The sequence below is a fragment of the Ambystoma mexicanum genome, chromosome 6q (assembly GCF_040938575.1).
Source record: "Ambystoma mexicanum isolate Mex_15411 chromosome 6q, UKY_AmexF1_1, whole genome shotgun sequence".
In the NCBI taxonomy this organism is placed as follows: domain Eukaryota; kingdom Metazoa; phylum Chordata; class Amphibia; order Caudata; family Ambystomatidae; genus Ambystoma; species Ambystoma mexicanum.
Genome location: NC_090937.1, coordinates 1,403,192,860 through 1,403,218,453, shown reverse-complemented (window position 1 = coordinate 1,403,218,453; position 25,594 = coordinate 1,403,192,860). Strand labels below are relative to the sequence as shown.

Here is a 25,594-nt window from a genome sequence, read left to right as displayed (position 1 = left end):
TCAGTCGGGTTTGGACATGGCCAACAGTGTTAGCCGGTCCATGGTTGTGAGCACGGTTATACGCAGGTTTTGCTCCGTATGTGCAAGCCCGTCTGTTGAACATGCTCTTGGTGGCGCGCATTTGTTTGGCAGCAAGGCTGACGAGAGCCTTGAGAGGTTGCAGACCTCAAAAGCTGCAGTAAAATCTTGAAGCGCAGCAGTGCATCAATCTCTGCCTTTTCGTCCTAGGGGACAGCAGTGGAGGGAAGGCTCTTTTTGTTACTACTCCTCCTTTGGTAGAATGAGAGGCACTGCCAGTCAAAGGGGTCGGTGTAAAAGTACCTGTGGTGGTCGGGGAAATATGGGTGCCAAAGCCACTCAGGCAGCTGCCTCTTTGCCTTCAGGCGCTGCCACAGCTGCTCCAAAACAGTCATGAGGCCATGTCCCATGGTTCGCCGGTTGGTGGCAGGCTATCTCAGCATCTCGAGGAATGGCAAGCCATTACTTCGGATGCGTTGGTTCTGGATACAATCGCCCAAGGCTACTGCCTTCCCTTCCTAAAGCGGCCTCACAAAAGACCACTGGGGAATCTCTCTTTGAAGCTTTCAGATCCGTTTCTTGTGCAGGAAATCTTGACGTTGCTAGAGAAAGGCGCTATGGAACAGGTGCCTGTAGTGGAGAGGCACAAGGAATGGTATTCCCCTTATTTTTTTTTTTATTGCAAAGAAAGACAGGGGATTGAGACCCAGCCTGGATTTGCATTGGTTGAACAAACTTCTCAGGAAGGACAAGTTCAAGATGGTCACTCTTTCTCAAGTCCTCCAGGCCCTTCAACTTCAGGATTGGTTGATGTCCCTGTACCTACAGGATACTTACTTTCATGTGCCCATTCATCCCAAGCACAGAAAGTACCTGAGGTTTGCGGCTGGCGACTCGCACTTTCAGTTTCGGGTCCTGTCTTTTGGATTGACCTCCGCCCGAGGGTCTTCACCAAGCTCATGGTGGTGGTGGCGGCATCGTATCTCAGGCGAGGGGGGATTCACGTCTACCCCTACCTCGATGACTTGCTGATCCGTGCACATTCTCCCGAGCAAGCATTGGATCACCTCAGTCTCATCTGCCGCTGCCTCCACAGGCTTGGCTTCGCCCTCATTTTCAAGAAGTCGCATCGGACACCTTCCCAACAGCTCCAGTACATTGTGGCTGTGTTGAACACGTCCTTAGGGAAGTGCTCGCCTCCAAAGGCAAGGACTCATCACATTGTGCAGATGGTGGACAAGTTTCAACATGCCCAGAGTGTCCCGGCTTTCGAATTCTTAAGGTTGCTCGGCCTCATGGCATCCTGCATTTTTCTGATGCCAGAAGCCAGGCTGAGGATGACATCCCTGCAATGGCTCCTCAAGATGCAGTGGTCGCAGTTCTCTGGCAAGATGTCGGATCCCGTTCAGATTCCAATCTCGGTCTCCCAGGATCTTCTGTAGTGGGCCAACGAGGGAAACCAGATGAAGTGGGAGCAGTTTTGGCAACCATGGCCAGAGGTGACTGTAGTGACGGACGCTTCCCTCACAGGATAGGGAGCTCATGCCGAAGACTTGAACGCCAGCGGAACGTTAGTCTCCGTCTGAGTCCAAACTCCACATCAACCTGTTAGAGCTGAGGGCCATCAGGCTGACCCTGAAGGCTTTTCTGCCGTCTGTGCGGGGGAAGAGTGTCCTGATCATGACGGACAACACAGTGGCCATGCATTACCTCAACAAAAAAAGGGGAGGGGAGGGTCACTCCCGTTGTGCAGAGAGGCAATGCAGCTCTGGTTCTGGGCAATCCAGCAGGGAATTTCGCTCTCGGCAGTTCATCTGGCTGGAGAGGACAATGCGGCGACAAACTGAACAGGCAGAGCATGATCTCTCGCGAGTGGGAGTTGGCTCAGGAAGTCCTTCTGGAGATCTTCGCCCTTAGGGGAATCCCACAAGTGGATCTCTTCGCCACCGGTGCCAACCGGAAGTGCGAGAGATTCTGCTCAAGGGAATTTCCTCCGAGAGGAGCCTTAGGAGACGCATTTGTAGTGGATTGGTCATTCCCACTGCTGTAGGCGTTTCCTCCAGTCCCCGTCATTCCTCAAGTGTTAAGGAGGTTACGGAGGTTCGGATCCCACATGATCCTTATTGCTCCGTATTGGGCCAGGAGAGCGTGGTACCCGGACCTTCTAGAAATGTCACTCTGCCCTCCATGCTCTTCTTCCCTAACGAGAGGATCTGCTCTCGCGTGCGACGGGGTGGGAGGGATGGGGGGGTCGTGTCGGGTCAGGTTCTCCATCCAGAGGTTAGGTTCTCCATCCAGAGGTCGGGACTCTCAACCTTCACGCTTGGTATCTGAAAGGTTAAGGTATAAGGATTGGGACCTCCCGGATGACGTGATGGAGGTGTTGCTTTCGACCAGCAACGAAATCCCTGTACCATTGCCGTAAGTTTTGCGACTGGTGCAGAGCACAATATTTTGATCCTTTTCAGTGTTCCATTCCCATGGTTCTTTCTTTCTTGCTTTCTGTGGCCTATGGGGGCCTTCAGGTGGGTACCATTAAGGGTTACCTTGGGGCGCTGTATCTTCAAGCGCTTGTCTGAAGAATGTTCTTACTTTAATATTCCTTTGATTTTCCAATTTCCTAAAGGGCTCACTAATGTGTTCCCGCCTTCCCCTTTCCAGGTGCCGGTTTGGGATCTGAATTTGGTTTTGAAATTCCACATGGGTGCTCCATTTGAACCATTGCACTCTTGTCCTTTTGAGATTGTCCTTCAAGACAGTGTTCTTGGTTGCGGTTACTTCCGCTTGCAGAGTGAGTGAATTGCAGGCACTTTCATCTAAGCCTCTCTTTACTGTGTTCCACAAGGATAGGGTTGCACTGATGGTACGTCCTTCCTTTCTACCTAAGGTAGTGTCTGAATTTAATTTGAGCCAGAAAGTGATTCTTCCTTCTTTCTATCCTCCTCCTCATCCTGGTGAGGAAGAGGAGCAACTCCATAGGTTGGACCCTAGGAGAGCTCTGAGCTTTTATATTTCTAGGATGTCCAGGGTCAGAGTGGACGATCAACTCTTGGTGGGGTATGCTGGTCACCGATTGGGCCAGGCTGTTACAAAACAGGTCTTGTCCAGGTGGATTATCCTCACCATTACTGAATGTTACCGCCGTTTGGCGGGTAAGGACCCTCCTGAAGGGTTGCAAGCTCATTCCACTAGGGGCGTGGCTACTTCCACAGCCTTGCAGCAGTTCCTATTAGGAATATTCGTGATTCAGCCACATGGGCTTCTATTGACACCTTTGTTAAACATTACTCCCTGGATACTATCCATGGTCAAGATATGGCATTTAGTAAGGTGGTGCTTTATTCTGCCATCTGATTGGGTACTTTAAATTCTTTTCCCTCCTCCATTTTCTGGTACTACTCTGGGAGTCTGTCAAAGATGTGGAATACTTTGGAGGACACAATCCATTTGAAGAACAAGTTACTTACCAACTGGTAACGTTCTTTCGATTGGATGTTCCTCCAACGTATTCCACATTGCCCCCCAGCCTGCCCCTCTGGAGAATTTCCTATGCGATTGCAGCTTACGTTTCCGCAAGGCTACGTGCAGTCAAGCAGGTATTGGATATGTGCATGTCACACGTTATGGAGGAAAAAACATAGTGAGGTTACAGACGCCGTGCGACCTATTTATAACATCCGGTGACGACGCCCTCGAATGAGGCCTTCGAGGGACATAGACACGACGCCATCGACGAGGACGCCCTATGCCGAAAAAGTCACCGAAGTACTCGGCTGGGGACATTACATGTCAAAGTTGTAGAATATGTCTGAGGAACATCCAATCGAAAGAACGTTACCAGTTGGTAAGTAACTTGTTCATTTCTTTCCCTGTAACAAAGTATGCAGCCTATATTTGCGCTTTCGCTTAAATCAGTTACCAACTCTAGAACACATAAGAAGCTGGAAATCCGAAGAGAGGCAACACCTACATTGCAGTTTATGTGGAAGTTCTTCCACTCTGGAAACTTTGAAACACTTGTTGTTTTCTTATTCTAAAGTAACTAACATCTGAAATCAATATTTCAAATCGGTTGTAGCAGTTGCAACCGGTGGCCTGGGAGAATTGGTCTGGGCTCATCTGATGTGGGATCAAACTGTTTAATCAATAATAGCTTTATATGGATTCCTAGAAGAGATCTTTAGGGTGCTCTGTGAAGTACTGTAATAGCTTACATTAACTTGTTTATGCCTGCAAATAAACAGGAACAATATGTCCTAAGGCATAGTTATGTGATCTCGTGTCTCTTCTTTGAATAAAGACTATGACAATGTACTTGTTTTTGTTTTAACATTATTCAAAAATCATAGCTAATATTTGTAAGGACTGAAGTTATTGATTGTATATCATTTCTTTACTGTTTTATACTGTTTAATTTGAATTGTGAAAGTTTTAACTTTAATAAAAACAAAATCGGAGAATGCATCGCTGAGCTGGTAGAGCTCTGGGGAAGCGTGCACTTCAGACAAAGCCCTGGGTTCACAGTGACAGGAGGCCTCTCAGGCTTTTCTGTGGGGCCTGCTGCAGCCGGAGAGGTTCCTTCTGTGGAGACACAATGCTGTTGGCGAGTGAGAGTGGCTTGGGAGGCTGGGTGATGTGGAGTTCAGAGCAGAACTGTGAGAGCTTTGTTGCGAATGCAGGACATATATGCTACATTTAAAGTGTTTTATAAGAATCTTTACACTAAGCCGGCATCTAAGAGCGACACAGATATTTACAACCTGCTGGATAGTATACCTATCTCACAAACTCGAGGGTGAAGAGATACAGCATTAACACTCAGCATTAACACTCTGTTTACAGGGGAAGAAATTATGAAAATTATAAATGAGCTACCCGGAAACAAAGCACCCGGGCCTGATGGCCTAGGCGTGGAATTTTATTAGGAATTTGCAACTGTCCTGGCTCTGTACCTCCTCAGAGTATGGGAAAACTATCCAGTGTAGTCAATTACCACACACTGAGGGAAGCGACTATAGTGGTGTTACTTAAACCAGGCAAAAACTAGTGAGGAGTGTGGTTCTTATAGACCATTATATCATCAACGTAGACACCAAAATATACACCAGAATCATAGCGAACATACTTTTACCTCTCGTGCCCACGTGATCCATCAACATCAGATGGGGTTTGTGCCAGGTAGATCCACAACACCTGATATACGATTATTTAATGTGATGTCACAAATGGCACCCTGAGTGTCTGCTGTCGCACTTGATGACCAAAAGACCCTCGATATGGTATTGTGGGACTTTTTATTCACCACAGGATCAAGATGTGGTGTTAGAGAGCAACTGGTACACTATATAAAGGTGCTATATGCACACACGCTGGCCAGGGTGTTAGTTAATGGTATGTTATCAGAAACCTAATTTTTGTTGTGGCACCCGTTAGCGTTGCCCTCTCTCCCACATCCTTGTTGCAATCGCAATAGAGACTTAATCAGAGCATAGCACAGGAAAAGGGGTATTCGGATTACCGGTCCACCGGAAATAATATAATTATACGCAGACAATGTATTACTGTTTTTCAGAGGTCCACCGATAAGTTTAGATCGTATCATTGATGACATGGCACACTTTGGGGAATACTTGGGCTTTAAAATAAACTATACCAAATCTGAGATGTTTTTCTTGCTGGACACCACAGTACAACCCCAATGCCCCTTTGAAATTGTCACCTGAATAGATGAAATACTTGGGAGTCATAATCTCTGGGATTAGGGAATTGCTACTAGCCGGAATCATCTCGAGCAGGAGCATCAGGTGGATGGGAAACTAAACACGTGGAAATACATTCCACTTTTGGTGGCTGGTGTGAGACACCTGAAGGTGTCCTGTCTAAACCTCAAGGATCCTTTATCCAGGTGGCCAGGACACGGCCATCGCTATCGAAGCCAGTTCCTGGGGTTTGACCAGTGAGGGAGATCTGGCTTGGTGGGGGAGGGTCATTGAGCAGTGAGAGTGGGACGCCAACAGGTGAGACGCTGTATCCCCCTTACTTTGATGCCTTTTCCCCCATCCTCTCACGTAGGACATTCAAACCCCCCCCGCCCCTTGTGACCTGAAAACCTTTGCACCACACAATAGACAACGGACTAATATGCAACCTGTTTACGTGACATGTCCCCACTCGAGGGTCAGGCAAAGTCAGGCAGTTAACCAAAAATCACACACACCTGACAGACCTTTCCTTTCCCCGCAGTGATAAAAGGTGGAGTAAGAAAGCACAAAACCAGCAAGTTGAGCACGGCAGAAAGCACGACGAGACGGCTAAGCAGGAGCATCAGTTCAACATAAGGAGAAAGGCAGCAGGAATCGAGAGGGTGGCGTGGTGAGAAGTGGCCTTGTCCTTTTTGTCCCAGACCTGGGGAACCTTTGTGGAAGAAAGCTTAAGACTGCGAACAATAGCACCATTGTCTTGCAGCAGATGTTGCTGGTAAATGGGGCAAGCTTACGTAAATAAGCCGGAGAGAGGGAAGCTCCCGTGCCCGTGGTACTGGCCTTTACTCCAGAGAAGCCAAAGGCCACGCTTTTCATCACAGCCGGCGAGGTGAGTCGAGGGGAGAACGGATAAGAGCCAGACTGTGATGAGTGAGAATCGCAAAGTGCAAAGTTTATTAACCAAATTTGATAAACTATGAAAGAAGTGTAAAGGGGAGACCAGCTACAAAGGAAAACCGGCACCAGGTGGGTGCTAAACTCAAGAGACTGGTCGATCCCCATCTAAACGAAACTACAATTACCTGAAGGCCATGGGAGGGCCAGTGAAATATGTCAAAGTGGTCATATAGAGGGTCAAGCAACATCCCTGTACAATCAAGACTTTGATCTACAAGCACTGTGAAAGAAAGGGAAGTGAATCCCGAAAACATTGAATTGTGTAAAAAGATAACATTGAAAGTGAAGCGCGGCAGTGAATCACCCTGATTGAGAGCCACAGTAAATCTGGTGAAGGAAGACTAACAATCAAGGGGGGTCGGAGCCCGGCAGAGGGGATCCAAGGGTGAAAAGTAGACACCCCAAGATTGAGAAAAATTAAATCAAAAGTTAAGAGACTGCAAGAGTGAACCCGAAGGAGGGATGCCAGAGATGAAGCTATCAAGTACTAGCAGTCAAGAGGGGTCCAAGCCTAGAAGGGGGAGATCCAGGGGTGAAGCCATCTTCCAAACTTCAAGTAAGAAAAGAACTGACATAAATTGAGGAATAGGACGTGAAGGGTCTGCGCCCACAAAAGTGGGACCCGGGGGTGAAACTATCACCCTATCTGAACTGTGGATTACAATTGAGAAGGATCAGGACCCAGAAGAGGGGCACCTAGGGGGTGCAAATATCACCCTATATGGACTGTGAATTCCAGTTGAGAAGGGTCGGCTCCCAGAAGCGGGGAACCCAGAGGGGTGGATTATTATCACCCTAACAAACTTTCATTTGGTTAAAGGAACCTTTGTTTTTGTTATTTGTACAAATCAGGCCCCGAAGGCAAGAAACTTTCAAAGGAAATAAGACTTGGCAATTGACGGTCCTGAGAACTGCCATTGAAACTGTCGTTTCGTTCTGGAGAAGCCTGAGACAGTACTGTTCTCCAAGCTTCCATCTTACCCCGTACTTAAAACGTGGGGAAGGAAGGCCCAGGCTACCTCATCCTGACATATTTTTGGAGAACGCTTCTTTCTTTTCTTGAGAACTATGCCACACTCTTTTTGTATTAGTTGTGAGGTTTGGCAATAGGTTTCTTAGTATATACCCTTTCATACAACGCCGCTAGGACTGCCTTATTTTCATTTGATGGTCGACGCTTGCTCCCATCTTATGTTTAAGTTTAGAATAGGCATTTTTCCAACCTGCATACACCACTCATTATTCAATAAACACCCTTGAACTCTGATCACTTGTCTGTCTTGTTGCCACCATGAGCTTCTCACACTGGGCAGAATGACTGTTGCCAAGATATCAATCCTGACCAAACTGATGTACACATTTGCTAATGTATCCATATGGCCTAGTAAGGCATTCCTTGACAGGGTTCACAGCTTCATGACACAGTTCATGTGGCACTCTGGAACTGTACGTAAAAAATGGGTGGATATGGCACGACCATACTACTGGCCGGGAATGGCGGGACCGCTTTTTAATTGGTACTGGGTTGCGGCACAAGCGCTGTTTGCCGGTTTAGGTTGGACACATTTCCACAACATGTCAAACTAGAACGCCCAGCTGCAGACATGGCCAACTTGCGAACATTGATGGGGGAGGAGTGAAGGGGAGTACAAAGAAGACTGCCCCTTCGATCTGGTACACTCACTGTATGGCGCAGAATGCTAAAGATTGGAGGTGAGAGTCCCCCCCCCCCCCCCCTATTACAAAGCAGCTCTGCTATGGAGATTCCCTGGGCTCCCAACTACCTGGGACAGAGAAATTAGACAGCTCTGTGAGAAAATGGGCTGCTTCACGATTGGTGGCTTATTCCCCGAGGGTCAGTTTTTGTCATTGCAGACGTGGAAGCGGGAGCACAAAGTTACTGCCATGGAAATTTGCAATTTTATAGGCTAAGGGCAGCAGTAACAAAAAGATGTGGATGTTACCCAATTGAACCCCCCAGATAATGCCTACTTTAAATATATATCAAATGCATATAAATGCCGGCAGATTGTATCCACTGTGATGTTTCACCAGGTGCTGTCGCTTCTCCCTACGGGGGAGCCCTTTCCCATGAGGTGAAGGAGGTGCATCTGCTACCCAGTATCCCCCCTGGGGGGTGGTTTAATGCAGGAGGAGTTCATAGGGAGGGATTCCCCCTCTGGCTATAAGGATGGAGGGTCTCGCCCTCTGGCGATAAGGACGACCACCTGGGGTACATGTTAGGCAGAAACCTGTGCAGTTCCCTTGGAGACCACTGCAAAAGGCTTAGGACTACAGGTGTTGGCAGTAAACCCAATTGGTAGCAGTCTGTACCACCCAGATTTACCTGGTAGCAGGCAAATCCTCCCCGGAGGAACCGAGAGCGTGGCAGACTGTCCGTGAAGATCCGAGGCTGGCATGGGTGAATACCATCAGTGCAGCATTGCAGGACCACGTGCTCTGGCACAGAGAGAGTGAGAGAGAAGCCGAACAGGGTCAGAAGCCGCGGAGCCACTGCAGCACGCCAGAAAGAGACGGTGAGCAGGAGAAAGACACTGGATAACCTTTGACCGACTGGAGGGCTGCAGCCAAGACCCTAAAGGTATTTGCGTGGCTGAGCCTATGGTTGGGGGTCCCCAGAGGGTACAAGAAGCCCTAAAGACAACAGTGTATGGCAACTGGGGAAAAGGAGGATAACCCCTATGGGACATTAATGAAAATATCAAGACACTATGAAGGAAATAGAGTCTGGGGCACTTAGAAGAGAAGAACATACCACATAAGTTACCTACTCTTCTTCATGACAGTACTTGGAGAGAAGGCTACCCAGGTCTGTCAAATATCGGAGGGTGTGAAGAAAGCTCTGTGAGTGATTCCTGTGAGTGCAGCACTTGGCAGGCGAGTAAACCAAGTCTGTGTTTGAGATCAAGTACCTGGTAGAGGCAAACTCGGGTCTCCCAACCAGAGAAGCATCCAAACTACTCTTCTTCATCCCACTGATAGAAGGGAACCTGGGCTGCCAACTAGGGTCTGGGAGCCCCAGAAACAGAAGAAGCCTGCGAAAAGTTGGTTGGGGAAGGGAGACATTTCCCCACTAATTGTTGAATTGTGTCATAAGCCTACCAGTAGAGATTGAACTTTGAGAACTTTCAAACCAAGAACTGCCTTTTTCCAGGGAAAGTGAGTTATTCCTTTGGAGCAGGAAGATAGCCTTTATATTTTTAGTTTAACGTGAGGGACAGATACAGGATTCTGACCTTTACTTTTGACATCCTGACTACGACATTAGTATTTTGGTTGAGACAGGAACACCCCTCTTAGAAATAGGACCAGTTAGGGTTTTCTTTTCATTTTCTCACTTGAATAAAAGTTTATGCCTATCACGATGACCCCCTCCATGTTAGTCTTACTAGTTCACCATTACAAAGTGTGAGGGAAGAGGAGAGAATTCAGTTCAGATGGGTATTGTGTATGTTGGGAGCTGGGAGGGATAATGCTGAGAAAGGTTGATTCCATGATCTAACGCATTGTGATTCTTTTTCAATGATGGTCATTGATTCTATCACATTTCCCGCATTGCTGGCACCTCAGGGTTTTCTATTTCAAAGAGGGCTTTCTCTCTGTTAGTGACTGCCACAATGGTGTTGGTGTAGTAAGCAGTTTGGCCTCTGTGCTCAGAATCCTACGGTTGCCTCTGAGAGATTTAAGGTTGGTGAGATCTCTGGTTGGTTGTTTTTGTGCCACCGTTTCTGAGCGTTTGTTAGTGGCAAGCTGGAGGGTGTTCCAAGGGGCGGATGGTTTGTTCTTCAGACCCTAAGAGTGCTATTGTGAATAGGCTGCTAGAAAAGGGGGAACCGAACTGGGGGAACATTGTGGGGAATGTCTGGGGACACCTTGAGGTTGGGAGAATCATGTGCAAGATAGTGAGGGATTACATTATTTATTTTATTACATTTCTAATGCTTCTAATGCACTAAATCGCCCATAGGCTTCATAGCGCACAAATGCATTTAGTTGGATGTGAATTGTCATTTTGCTGCAGTTAAGCGGGCAAGGGGTTGTTTCAATACTTCTTGCGAATGGGAACGATGTGGTTCTCCTCCAGGAGACCTCTTCGGCAGGTGGGGGGCCTGCGGCAGGGGGCACGCTTCCTTTGTGAACGCATTTCCAAACAAGTATACCTGTGGGGTTCAACGCATGTGGCTATACTGATCAACCGGCAACTCTCATGGACTACGATGATAGTCAGGAGAAACAAACCCTGGAATTGGATACCTGATACTAACAGGTAAAGTGGTTTCTGCGATATACATGCACCCCCAGTCACAAATTTATGATCACACTGAATTGATTCTGAAAACAGTACGTTTTATTAGTAATAATCAGAGAGAGACTTCAGTGATGGGTGGGACAAATCGAGGGAATGAATAGGTGGAGGAGAACATGTAGGGGGGATCGCGAATATGGGCTCATTCCGTACACTGGTGTATGTGTACCTCATCCTGCACCTAGGTGAGATTCGGTTTCCCTTTGATTCAGGCGCACATTTGACCTGATCAACTGTAGACTACCTATTTCTCCCCAAGGCAGAGACCTCGAAGGTGACTGAGGTAGCCTACCTCCGAAGCGTGATATACGACCATTCCCTGTAAAGGCAACGATAGAACTATCTGCTGGTGCTGGAAGATCTTCATGTCGGTACCCTATTTGAAGGGTGCAAGGCTGTGTTTGCTCCCAAGATGAACTGGCAACAGCCATATGGAAACCACCAACCACCCTGTGCTGAGAATCTTCTTGCTGATCCCATTGCCTGAACAGCTAATAGTGAACATTCAGTATCCCAATTATTTCAAAGTGCACAATATGAATGCCATAGGCGATAAGACCCAGAACCCTTGGGAACCAAATGGCCTGAATCATGGCTTTTGTAGATAATCTCTGTCTCCTTGATGGTGACATTCTACTCCAGGAAAGGAAAAGCCTTCCCCAATGAAGTGTTGAAAATAGTTCAGAGTAACTAAATGCTTTGTTCTGGAAACACGTTTTCTGGTTTACTGAAAATCAGCGCACCTTTGAAAATGCTCTCTTCAAAGGGGCATTGAGTAGCCATTCATCCACGTAGGGATTGGAAATTAATCCACTGTGGCTCTTGGTATTTCATGCCACAGCTAGGACCTTGGTAACACTTATACTGAAAATGCCTATCTCCATTGGAGCATTTCAGGAACTTCTGATGTGGATGTGAAAATAAGCATGCAAAAGATATAGTTATGCCACCCAGTATCCACTACCGGAAGAGACCCCAAGATGCCCATAATATTTGCCATGTGGAAGGTTTCTTACAGGACCAAAGGATTTACAAATAAATCCATGGAGAGTCGTAGTCACTGGGATTATATGATATATGATATGGCAATTATAACGCGCCTATATCAAGTGTTTCAAGGCGCAAGTATTTCATGTGGGATCTTCCTTGATGTCCTCTAGCGACAAGAGTTTTTATATCTCTGTGGCGAATGGGCGTTATCCTTTGACAAGGCGACACTGGTGGAACTGGCAAAAAGCCTCAATGAGTACCCACTTCTGATAATGTACAATACTCGCTGGCCTTGTGCGACAAAGCGTTATTTTTGGAAAGAACTGGCTTATTTTGGACCCTGGTGGCATGGAAAAGGTGTTCCGAATGATGGGGAATTCAGGTACCCACAGAGCAGAAAATGTGGAGGAGACCGCCACAACTGTGGGATCCAATTTAAAACAGAAGCTCTTATTTTTGTTGGCAGCATTAGTTGTAGCTCTTGAAAGTTGCCTTGACTCGAGCATTATTGCTGACAGCATCAGGAATATGGCCTCTTATACGCCTGCATTTCCTGCGCTTCTTGCAAGAAGCCTGTAAGAATGCATTACCATTGATGGCCCTTTCTGATGCTGGCAGAAAGGAAGGCGGCCAACACCTACTGATCAGCAGGGCTTCATCCACAAGGTTAAGCAAGCCCATTGTCAGCCACAATTGTGGTAATATTGCTAATTTGCAGTTAAAAAGGGAGCACAATAGAGCATCCAATATTGGTTGAGGTACCACTGCCAGCATTGCACTGGAAAGTGTACTGAATACACAAATAATACTGTAAAGGGGGGAAACACTGCTTTCCTGCTGCACTCTCCAAAAGGAAGGTAGTACTGCAACTTAGATGGGATTTAAATTAAAATAGGTCCCACTTCACTGGTAGCTTGAGCACTAACCAGGGCCAACAAAGTAAGTTAGTTGAGCCAAGGGGAAAGGTTGAAAAACCCCTCTCTCCCGACAAATCCCTCCTGAATCACACAAAGCATCTGCTGATAACCCAGATGCTTCTGGTGGTGGACATCGTGAGCAGCGGGGTCCATCCTGCTTTGTCCTACCAGTCAGTAGTCTAATCACTAATGAGGATATTCTAGGATTTGAGAAAGAGAGGCAGGGCATCACTAGGACTTTGCTTTGACACTACTGGTTGTCATCAGTAGCAGTCCTCTGTCTATAGTGCAGGCTCCCCTTGTTCAGGATCTTTGCTCCAGTGATTGACCTGAGAAACTACTGCAGAGCTCCTCTTATTTCAAATACTGGCTGGGGGATGTTGCCACCCATTGCGAGTATCAGCACCATTCAAACGAGTATAGCCTGTCAATCATGGACAGCCTCAACCCCACCGCCCCCTCCTCATCTGCACAACAACAGATATCCCCTTGCTGGAATGTGGATTGGGACAAGTCGGGCCCAACCTCCCGTATCTGGCCAGGTCATACACAACCACACTTTGGCCAGGAATCCAAGCAAAATCCTGTGAAGGTGCATGCAAAGAACAAGTTGGCCAAAGGACAGGGTGAATACTACATGGCCCTGCTGATTTGAATATGTAGTATTTAAATGGCCTTCAGGGTACAAATTAAACGTGCACTGGCAAAAGAGGGTAGAGATTAATCTGCTGCCACCAACCCTTCTTTGACACATCAAATAGGTAACAAGAATGATATTACAGAACGAGAAAAAAGGGTACAACGAACCCCTGTAGAACGTCACTGTAAGATGTGTGCCACAGTAAAACAAAACAGGAAAAGTATTTTCTTACCTCCAGGGTCCAAGCTAGAGCAAATGGCTTGGGTTCCATTGATGTCAATGAAAGCAAAGCTGCAAAAAGATAAATCTTTCCTAACAAACCGTATGATCTTAAAGCAGCTGAGTTAGCCCACCACCCATAGTTGCCAAGTGATGATGTAGATCGGGCTGTGTCACGGCACCCATGGTGTAGTCAAGTTCCAAGTTGACCGGCCTAGAACTCCAGAAAAAGCTGGAAATTGCGAACTCTATCTGATGAAAAACATGTCTAGAAGAACCATGCCAGTGGTTAAGTTGAATTCATTGGTTAGTTTGTTTCCCTAAGTGAGAGAATGAATGCCCAGACATGGGCCCCTTGCTCTCTGCGCAATAGGGAACCCTCCTGCACCTCACTCATGAGGCCCAACAAGGACGGAACAAACCTGGGAATGCTTGTGTTGCCGTGTGGAGGGGACAAGGCCTAGCAGTCCGGGCTGGACTGCTCCCATTTGTGGCAGTACCAAGACTGATTTTCATATGGCTAGGCCCTTTCTGCAGTGGTGCAGACAATCTAAATAACGATGGGGCAGAACGTGGAACAGAGCAATACTGGTGGTTAATTCCTAATATTTCAACCATCACATTTCTTTTGTCATGAACATATAGAGATACACTCCCCAGAAGAGAAAAAAAGTGAGATAGTCCTTTTGATGGCGTTGAGTAGACTAGTAAGTCAAATTGGGAGGTTATACAATTTATTTTAGAAGTTTGATTGTACTAAGCAATAGTGCTTCATAGTTGGCTTAGGAAATGCACATTTAGCCTTTTTGGGCCCAGAAATGAGGCTGGAAGTTACATAGTTAATAGTCTTGATAGCGACCAGAGAAGACTTGGAAGAGCAGTCAGGATGATTTTCACTCCCATTGTTGTCATAGTATGCACTACTGTTCAGTACTGTTGGGGGAGGGGATCAGAGGTTTAGACTTCACAAGGTGAAATTAGATTTCTTCTTGAAACATGTCAACAATGTGGCTGTTTGCATACCTTAGATTCAATTTTGGGTTTGTGTTGACATCTAGAGATTTGGTGGAGGGAACAATCTTAGATCCCCAAAAGGGAATATGTTTACCTATAAATGCTTCATAGCACACCTGTATGGAAACAGTTAAAATAGTTGTGCATGTCAGAGTGAACACTATCTTGGAAAGGAAAAACAGATCATTGCAGGATTTAAAAAAGTGGAAACAAACAAGGATGTAAAGTAAACCAACAGCAAACCACCTTGTACGACTCAATGTGGACATATTACACAAATGAGAGGGATGAAAGTAAGCGAATAGGATTGTCTGGTAAAGCCAGGGCACACTAATGGCAATTTACTAACCTTCTGTTTTGAGGTTTGATGGGAAAGCACGTTGCCTATATCCAGGTAATGATTCAACCTCACTGAGTTGGGAATGCAGTGAACGACAATTTATATTTACATAATGTATTTTAAACTATATTAATAAGGTTAATGGATTTATTCCTATCACATTTTTTTATGTAAAGATAGGTAATTGTTCTTGAGGTCAGTTTTATTGCTCACTATTCTAAATCACTGCTAGATTCTAGTTTTGAAATGCTATTAGCATATTTTTTATTTGAATGTAATGAAGTTTTTTTGTGAAACATTCACTGTTCTTGTACTTTTATTTTCAGAGGAGCAGTATATTTCAGATGTATTGAATTACATTAACCATGGGGACCCTCAAATCCGAGGAGCAACAGCAATTCTTTGTGGAACTCTTATTTACTCCATTCTCAATAAATCCCGCTTTGATGCTGAGAGCTGGCTAACCAGTGTGAAAAGTGCTACAGGTAACGAATGCATGTGGTTCCGTTTTTTGAAAAATGAAAATGTAATTAATAATGCTGCAAACATAGTCCTCTACTGTATTCTTGGGTGCAATTCTGTTAAGTGTACTTGGACAAAATAATGTATAATTTGTTTGACCTTTTAAGAGGGGGAGCAAGACAATAGACCAGAATGATGAGTCCGAAATCAAGGTGGCATAAAGGTCCATGCAGTCTAAAGGTTTTTTGTCAGAAGCTAGCAATTAAGAAACTGATAAGTGAGGGATGATCTGGAAAGGTCTGCTAGTGGTTCTGATTAATTGCTTTCAATGTAGCTGCACAGGGGCCTGGTGGATCACATGACGGGGATAATTTAGCACCATCACTGTACAGTTGTAATCCCCTGGTATTAATAGTACATACAATTTTAAAAGTTATTTTGGTTCCATGCAATCTAAATAATGTTCCCTAGTGGGCAATGTTTGTGCATGAAAATAACATATGGCCATTGAGTTTTTTCTGTTCGCGGTATAATTCAAATTTTCTACCTATCCTCTGTAATCTTCCAACATCCTTCTTGCGCGTACTATGGGCAAGAGATATTTTTAAAATGATTGTTGCAGCTAGTTGTAGAATGTGGTTGGAGGTTTCAGAATACTAGTTAAACCAGTCAACCTCACCAATGTTATCCACTATTTGGGAATTGAACTTTCACCAGGCCACAATTTACTAACATTGATATTTTATTTCTATCGCGCTCGTACACAAGTGTTCCAGAACGCGACGAGGCAAGGGAGTGGAACAGGTGAGAACAAAACAGCGATCTTACTAGGCCCAGTAACATTGAGAATGCGCAAGTGCATGGGAGAGGGGGAGGGGAAAAGTGCATGGAAGGGGGGCGAAGTGGAAAGTGCGAAGCAGAGGAGAAAAGATAAATAACAATAAATAAATAATAAAGGCAACAAACAGTGGTAGTGCAGCCAGCAATTTGCAAGTGCTAGGTTTAAGGCAGCAGACAGGGTAGGTCTGATAAGTGCAGGAAGAAAAGGGGGGGGGGGGCTGTATGGGTACAGATACAGACCCCAGCGCAAGGGGTGGCCCGGAGGCAGTGCGGGAGGGTGGCGGGGTGAGCAGGTACCATGGCCCGGAGGACAGATGGTGGGCAGGTGCATGGTGCCAAGAGAACAGATCAGCAGCAGAGAGGGGGAGCGAAGGCAGAGAAAAGTGGAAGGTCTTTAGGTGCTTCCGGAACTGGAGATGGTTCTCCTCAAGTTTTACAGTGGTAGGAAGGCTGTTCCAGAGGGAGGCCCCAGCCGAAGACAGAGAAAATCGACTGACCCTGAGTTAGAGGAGCGAAGAGCTCGAGAGGGGAGGTATTTGCGGAGGGATAGCTGAAGGTATTTTGGACCCAGGCCCAGAAAGCCTTGTGGACAATGCAGAGGGTTTTGAATTTAATCCTTGCATCCACTGGGAGCCAATGGAGAGATTTCAGAGCTGGAGAGATACGATCCCAGGGCCCAAGGACAAGTCTCGCAGTCCTGTTCTAGATTAGTTGCAGAGGGCGGAGAGTTGAGGCAGGTACATTTAGAAAGAGGCTGTTAAAATAGTCCAACAAAGAGAGAACCAGAGCTTGGTATACCATGAGCTTTCTACGTGAAGGTGAGGTAAGGCAGAGTACCTCTGAGGAGGTGCAGTAGGAAATTTGACTTTTTAGACCTCAGAGATGTGGGCGGAGAAGGGAAGGGTGGAGTCAAAAATGACCCTGAGGTTCTTAGCCTCGCAGGTGGGGGTAGGGTGAGGTCCAAGGGAGGCCGGCCAGAGAGTGAGGGGAAAGGATGGTGAAGGTGTGCCTTCACTTTTCTTAATTTATAATTGCCTCTTTGATGATCAGTCTATAAAGCCTTCCATTACACTCTGAGCAATCCTTGTCATACCAGCTAAAAATAATGCCAGAACCTCTTTTGCAGATCTTGCTGGAAGGGAAAAAGGCTTGATGGTAGATGACCAAGTTGGTGAAGTTGCTATTTCTAACCCCTTAACTACCATGGGTATTTCCTCCCAGTGCCAAGGCCTTTTTTGGTGATTTCGGTATGTCGCCATTCAATCCCTTGTAACTTTTTTGTTACAAGAGATATCTCTGCCAAATTTGGCCCCTTTTTTCCCCACATGTAGGCTGTAGTAACGCCACCCTAGCTGCTGTAGGGGAGTGAGAGAAAATAACCGAAAAAGGTGAACATTTATTTTTTTCTTCAAAAAATGCCAATAAAATTATGTATAAAAAAGCGGCTTTGTCCTTATAAGAGCTGGGAACAGATGGTTTGCTGTGCTGAATTCCCCATTTTCCTGGCTTTGAAGAACAGGTTTAGTTGAAACGAAATAAATTATTTTGATATGGTTATTAACCGTTTTGTGAGAGGTAGGCGATTTTGCCCTTTTTTTCAATAGGACATGCATGCATGGATGGAATGGAAGAAAAGGGTAGGAAAGCTAAATGGGAGGACACAAAGGCATACGTTTCTGAAAAGTAGACAAAATTCTAAGTTTAGGAAGGGGTGATTTGTGCAGGTCAGGCAACAACTATGTAGATAAATATTGCATAGCTTGGGGAAAAATATGGAAAATTACAGAAAAAAAGTTGTGGTGGACATGGTTGGCCCAGTAAGGCAACGACTTATTTGAATTTTGAGAAAAACAATGCTCCACTACATTCCCCCGACTCTTCCAGTTAGGAAATCACACATTCTTTGTAATGTTTCACAAAACAAGCAAAACTACAAGCCAAAAACGGTGCCATGGTACACAGGAGTGTTATGTTTGCGGCCTAAACAGACTTACTTAGCATGTGTAAATAAAGGAAACCAATGTGGTGAGGAAGGGCAAGCATTCATTTTTTGAAAGAGCACAGGCAGACCTTTTGAAGGGTTGGTGACTTGTGCAGGTTACAAAAGTGTATAGTGCCTGAAGCAGTGACTAAATGTAGGTCAAATTTGGGAAATGAAAGGATTGTGTGACAAAGGGCAGCAGCAAATGGGTCGAAACGTTATGAAAACCACGCAAACAAAACAAATGCTGTACCTCCCCACGTTCCGACAGGTGTCCCGACGAAAATCGGTACCTCACATGTGTGGGTGCACCTACCTGGGTGCTAAGGGAAAAGCTTAAACAACTGGTAACCCCCAATGGGTTTGGGGAGACAACCTACAGATTTGGGCCTAGGGTGTCGAAGCCACCAAGGAAAACAGGGAATCCCATGCATTTCAGAAAAGAAGATACCCGTGGAAATCTACTGATGTCTGATTTGCACGAATCGCCCCAAAATGTATTACCCCCAAGCCCTGGTAAAGTCCCACAGGAGAGACGGGTGCCCACGGCCAGGGACATTACCCCTGACTTTACTGGAGCTCTGGCTGGCCTGCGTTACAGCTGCTCCCTCCCGGAAAGGACTGGGAATGTTTGGACGTTCAACCCACACTGGGATTCAGCCGCCCAAGGCCAGGGCTATGACCCCCTACCACCCGGGAGCTCTGGCTGGGTTGCGTTACAGCATCTTCCCTCTAGGAAATGGACGGGGACCCTGCCGAGTCTCCCTGGGACTGCCGCTGCACTTGGGGATGGTCAACTCACATGGGAGACAGCCGCCCAAGGCCAGGGACATTACCCCCCGACTCTGGCTGGCAATTTTCCTTGGGGGAGGGAAAGAGACCCTGCCGGGGTTACCAGGAGCTGCTGCTGTGCTTGGGGGACGGTACACCCACATGTTAAACGGATGTCCAAGGCCAGGGACATCACCTCCAACCGTCCTGGAGTTCTGAAGAACTGGCCTTGGGCAAATGTCTCCCATGTGGGTTGACCATCCCCAAGTGCAGCGGCAGTCCCAGGAAGACCCGGCAGGATCCCTATTCCTCTCCAGAGGTGACATCTGTAACGTAGCATAGCCAGAGGTGCGGCCTGGGCTTTCAGATGGTCAACATACATGGGAGAAATCCGCTCCCACGGAAACACCAATGTTCTGCTGGAATGGGGGCAATTTGTGGCCTGCCCCTGCAATTGTGTCCCAGCCCACCAAAATATCTCCCCAGATGGCCCACACCACCAACAATCCAGCCCCAGTCTCACCCACCCCACCCCACCCCACTGACAATGGCCCTAACCGTAGAATAAAAAAACAGTACTCTCATAACATTGCAGCTGCTCGCGTTGAAAAAGCTGTAAACAAAACAAAAAGTTATTACCTATGATCACCCCAGCAAAAACAAATCATCACTACTACTCTCCGATCACCCCCCCCACCCTTTCAAGCCATCCCTGGTGGTCTACTGAACTTCAACCCCCCCCCCCCCCCACCCACCCGACAAAGCAAAAAAAAATTTCCCCTTCCTAGGGGCATAAATCAGCCCCCAGGGAGAGATGCATGAGGTGCTCCCCATCCACTTAGGCTGGGGGGGGGATAGGGCCACCCCCCCATTTCCATTACAAAATTCCCTGGTGGTTTAGGGTGCTTCTCAGCCCCCCCCCCCCCTCTAAAATACACCAGAGCTTTTCGATTTTTTTTTCTTGTTTACCCAACTTCCCTTGGGGCAGATGGGCACATCAGAGGTTGTAGAGTGAGTGTTTTATTTGCAAACTGTCAAATCCGCAAAACATGTCCAAAGCTGGAGTAAAAGTTGGTTACTAAGTCAGTCAAATTCTTTCACTTACATAATGAGTGGTATATACCAGTGAAATATACTTTTTGAAATATAGCATTAGGCCCTGTGGAGAACCACCCTTACATAATACCTGTAGTATAGGTTAAAAAGAGGACATTGTAATCATGGATTTAAATCGAGTTGCCTTGGTGAGAATACTGAACTGACCAATTGCCTTCCCTTTATCATTGCCAGAGAGGGACAATGTGTATGGTAGTAAAGTGCACACTACCGCGCCATTCCCCTAGCCAAAATATGGCTTCAGGAATTGTGTGAGAATAGTCTCCTGGTACATTGCTGGATTGGCGAATAAACAGAGATCAAGATTTAGTGGTGTTCTTAAATCGATTTGACATTTAATGTTCCAGGAGACATAGGCCAACGAAAAAGTCAGGGGTGGAAGGCTTTGAATAAATCTAAACCACTGGCACTGCTCTGGGAAACTTTCCAGACCAATTTTTTTAATCCTGTCTGCGCCATTGTAAAAGTGGTCCAACCATATGCAAATCAGTCAGGTACTGCCACCAATGGTAGCTGAACAGCCTAAATTGCTAGGCTAGGTCCACTCTGCACAGAAACACAAGCAACCCCAGGCATGTTTCAGCAAGACAGGAGACGTGGGCAACCACGTCAATTCAAATGGCTAAATGTACGTTTTTTAATGAAATACTAACGACTAGCAAAACGGGAAGGAATTGTAAGGGCCTGGCAACATATATATCCACAAGAATAAAGTAGAGAATATGCATTCATTCTTCTTCACCAACTCTTTTGGCTATGGATATAGAATGGGGCAAGGGCCAATTTTGGTGCCTAAAACTCCGATCCTGGGTCTGTTGCAGGAATGCGGTTTTTCGTATCTATACATCTAAATCCCTCCTATTAGCTTTGTATGGTGAAGATGTCTGGGGCCATTATAGCCCAGGAATCATTCAGATTAAGGAGGCAATTTCTACGTTCGATAACCGGAGCGCAAGAGGGATTTCCGGCCTACCTGTTAAATTAGTAGAGCGGCTGAATTACATTGAAGATTACAGACAGGGTCTACAGCCCTTAATTTACTGGGGACGACTCTGGAGGAATCCACATCTCACTTTGACAAAACTCTTATTTGAAGACATTTTGAATTCTGATGATTGCTATATTCAGATTTGCTTAGTTATAATCAAAAGCACACTACGGATTCTGGGCCTTGAGGAGATTTAGAATAAACATAATAGGATTAATAATGAATGGTCTAGGAGGTCTATACAACAATTCGGGCAGACTGAGAACCAGGAATCTAGAAAACAGTGTATAGTTTTATCTCATACACAAAACACACTTGTGTCTGAATAACTAGTTGATATTGTTTGAAAGGTAGAGGAATCTTAATGTGACGAAGGTCTAACCTGTAAGGTAATGGGTCTAGTTCTCGGAGTAGTCCTGAGAGAATAAGATGTTTTAGTGATGGGTCCACGGTTGAGGATCTGTTGCATTTATTCCTGTTTTGCCCCATCTATTCTTCTCTCAGGAAGTAATATCTTCTACCTATGTTGAAAAGATGGTGTGTTAGACAGGTGCATGTAGCTTTCTCTCAAATACTAGCAGTGCCGGATTTGCACTTTGCATTTACTCTTATATCGAGAACATTTTAACACTAATTAATTGTTACACTTAAATTGATGCCAATATTATTGTATCTTTCTTTTATACAATTTGTATTAAAATTCGTAATCATGGGTCATGGTTTAAGTTTTATGTTTTTGGAATGGTTCGTGTGATTTGCTATATGCTACTTTATTATATTTGATGCTTCTATGAAAATGGCATATTTTCGAAATACAGATGTTATTCAATCATTCTACTTTAAGCAGGAAACCTTTACTATGAGGACAAAGTCGGTTATAATAAAACTCACAATCCATGATCTTAAATTGTTTTTTTCATAAGGGATACCAGTTGTTTCACTGAAATCAATTTGGGTTGATCTTTTAGTAAGGAACCAGTTTTGTTCAAAATGAAATTAGTGTGGCTTAGGCTTCAGTAAACACCAATTATTCTACTTACTCCTCCTTGCTCGTGGCAGTTTTTTGAAAAGTCGTAATTTAATTTTAAATAATGAATGGTGCTAGACAGTCGTGGCGATCCGTGACATTGTTGGTTTCATTGAAGCCACATGACAGCGGTCTGGGGCGACTGAAACATGTTGTGGCTACAGAAGGTTTTGTTGCCTACAAGAATTTTGGGATCATTTAAATCAAGAGTGAAATTGAATAAACAAGACGGAACACATTTTCAGAAGTTATTGCGGTATTCATGTGTTGCATTATCATCCTAATTCAGACACTGAATGATTTGATATATTGACCAAAAAACTAGGAGGAGAAATCTTAAGGTATTTTAAAATCACAGTTTGGAACATGGCGGTGATTCAAACACTTTACGCTATAGTTGAATGATCCTTCATTGCCAAGTATTAATGACAACCGAAAAGAGAAGTGCTCCATAAATGGAGACTTCATCTCCACCTTTGCAGTTATGAATACCTGTGGTGAAGGAATTATGTACTAAGAATGTGGCTTCATCAAGAAATATTGTGGCCAAATCCAATTGCAATGAATAGGGACTCGTTTTAGCGGGTTTCAAAATTGGCACTTTAAATGGACACCCAAAAATCTAATAATCCTGCCTGTGTTAGCTTCAAAATGATGACTTGTATCCTAACCTTGATTGAATATATGCATGTCAATATTCAGGCTTGTCATTTAGTAATTGGTTATATGGTAGTTGGGTGTCCTTTTTTTTAATCCTCATGGGTTAACCTCTTGCTCCATATATCAAGTAATATATGGGAATGTAATGCAACAGAGTCCATCAACAGAAAGATGATTTCAAAAGGAAAGATTGTAATATTAAGGAAGAATATCAGGATGTCCAATATTTTACCTTTTTTGGAAAATACAAATATCAGAACCACTTCTTTAACCTCTTCAGTACCAAGGACGAGCTATTGCGTCCTTGAGATTACCTCTGTGTTGCCAAGGACGAGATAGCTTGTCCGTTTAGGCACAAAACGTTAATCCAACCTCTGGGCTATGTGAGGGGGAGGTCCCTCCTCAGAGCCCAGCAGTTGGATTACCTTCAGTTGCTGTCAGAATCCGAGTCCTCAGATTCGTGACTCACCCGTTTGCTTCCTGTGGATTTCTTCTTTGAGTTCGCGGGTTTCTAGTGCCTTATAAAAGGTAAGCTCTAGAGTCTTCTGACTCCAGTCTGCTGGGCTTCGGAGAGCGTGCAGGTCCGCGACTCCCGGTCGTGGTGGCGCCGGGGCTCGAGTACGTTCAATCGTTCCAGGAAGAGTCCAGGATGGAACCAGGATAAGGGGACAGGGCAACTAGGTTCCGAATTGAGCACTTGAATGGAATAGGAAAGGGGGAAACCAGGAAGGATGGAAGATGGATACCAGGATTAGCGAAGGAAGGCGGCTTGGCACTAGAACACAACTTGCCGGGCGAGACGCAGGCAAGCAGAGCGTTGAGACGCACAGAAGCGCGGGGTGTGTCTGTTTTCAAGGGAGCATGAGTTCCGTACAGACAACTAGACCGCACTGAAACATAGCGTCGGCCATGTTGAAGGTGAACGGAGTAATGTCTATTGACCGAGGGATGAGGCAGAGCAGAAGGGTCGATATCGCCAATTTATGACAGCTGCACGTCGGCGTGCGCAATGCATGCCAACATGAAACAAAGTAAATTCACTGCAGCAGCCATTTTAGGCTGCCACAGTAAAGAGAGAAGGTAAGATCCCTTCTCCCTCTCCCTCGTTCTCCGGCTTTATTGAGCTGATAAAATCGAGGGAGGTGTCGTTGGAAAGGGGAGACTCTCCCCTTTCTAACACCACCTTTTTTGGAAACATTGCTGGTCGTGGATCGGCGACAGATCACTCGATCCGCGGCCAGCAATACCACTAGACTACCAGGGATCTGTGTGTGACGTGGGGGGAGTGGGTGATGCTTATTAGGTACGCAGCTCCCTCCCCCCTGAGCTCTCTAAGCATGGGGCTGTAGGTTTGGGCCCTCCTGGGGGCAGATGGGTACCCAGGGAAGGGCCCAAACCCCCTAAAAAAAAGAAAGAAAGGAGGAGGGGTGGGGCATCTTATACAGCCCTTCCTAGGAACCCCAGGGAGGGCTGCATTTGATTCCCTACCATCCATTTGGGGTGGGGGGAGAGGGCCGCCACAAAACATGGGACAGGCCCCCCCAATGGATAGCACATTCTTCAGGGGAGTATATTAAACATCTTCTTTGGTTGAGGAGAGTACCCTGTTTATCAAAAAAGGGACACCCTATTAGTAATCAATAATAAAGTATAAATCTCTATTTACATGTAATCACACCCTCATCCCTCAAAGGGTATCGCAGTATGTTACTTATTACATACCTCTCTTTCCTAGTAGGAATTCTTGGACCTTTTCTGGTTCTTTTTGCAGATTCCCAATTTCTTAAGGGAATTCTTGTGTTTCCTCTTCTCTTCTCTAAACTAATGCAGAGATGACATATTAATACCACAGGACATCTATATAGTCCCATATATATTATTTTATCTTTCAGTTTTCTAGACAGCATTAGGTGGTTATGCTTACCAGTCTGGAAATCTCCAAACAATTTTCTCTGGGTTCCCACAAATGTGGATCGCTAATGGTGTTGGCCACCCTGTAAGACAGAGTTAAGGCACTCTGTTATCCATGTTAACTTAAAAAGGAGTGTGCAACTATGCAGTGAGAAGTGTCCAGTAAGACACTCACTTGTTGGTAGCTGTGACTCCAAATGCTGTTATTCACAGTTTCATCCTGGGGAGACAGAAACAATAAGACGCCTCAACTACATAATATGGGTCAAGTTTTGTGAAAACATAAGTACGCACATCACCGTATGAGCCCCTGCTCTTATCTGGGGTATCCAAAAAAGACTCCAAACCTCCCATATTCCTCACTTACTTGGGTAGTTGCTTCAGCCATCCAAATCGTCCTATTCAAGCGTTCCCGTATTGTGTCACTCTCTCTATACTGCCGCATTATATTTGCGAGTGTATCAAACATCAGCGCGATGCCGTGACGTCACCACGCCGTGTAAAATCGTGCGTCGTGACGTCACCACGCTGCATAAATGCATGCATTTGCCAACGCCATTCGCGTCGCGGACTATGAGCCTTAAACGTGTCCCGAGGATGGGAATGGTAAGATTATCATCTTGAGCGGGTACAGATTTTGCCCAAGTCCTTGACTCTGCTTGATACCAGGTTTCAAGGTCGCGGAGCCAGTGTGTATAGTCTGGGCCCTTCAGT

At 45.7% G+C, this 25,594-nt stretch overlaps 1 protein-coding gene across 4 annotated transcripts in view; it reads left to right on the top strand.

Annotated features, from left to right (window-relative positions):
• Nucleotides 1-25,594, top strand: part of HTT (huntingtin) — a 2,905,635-nt gene that overhangs the window by 520,636 nt on the left and 2,359,405 nt on the right. For all 4 annotated transcript variants that reach the window (XM_069632055.1, XM_069632053.1, XM_069632052.1 and 1 more), the window contains one exon: nucleotides 15,451-15,609. In XM_069632055.1, the coding sequence (XP_069488156.1) occupies nucleotides 15,451-15,609 (159 nt within the window). The remainder of the gene's footprint in view (nucleotides 1-15,450; nucleotides 15,610-25,594) is intronic.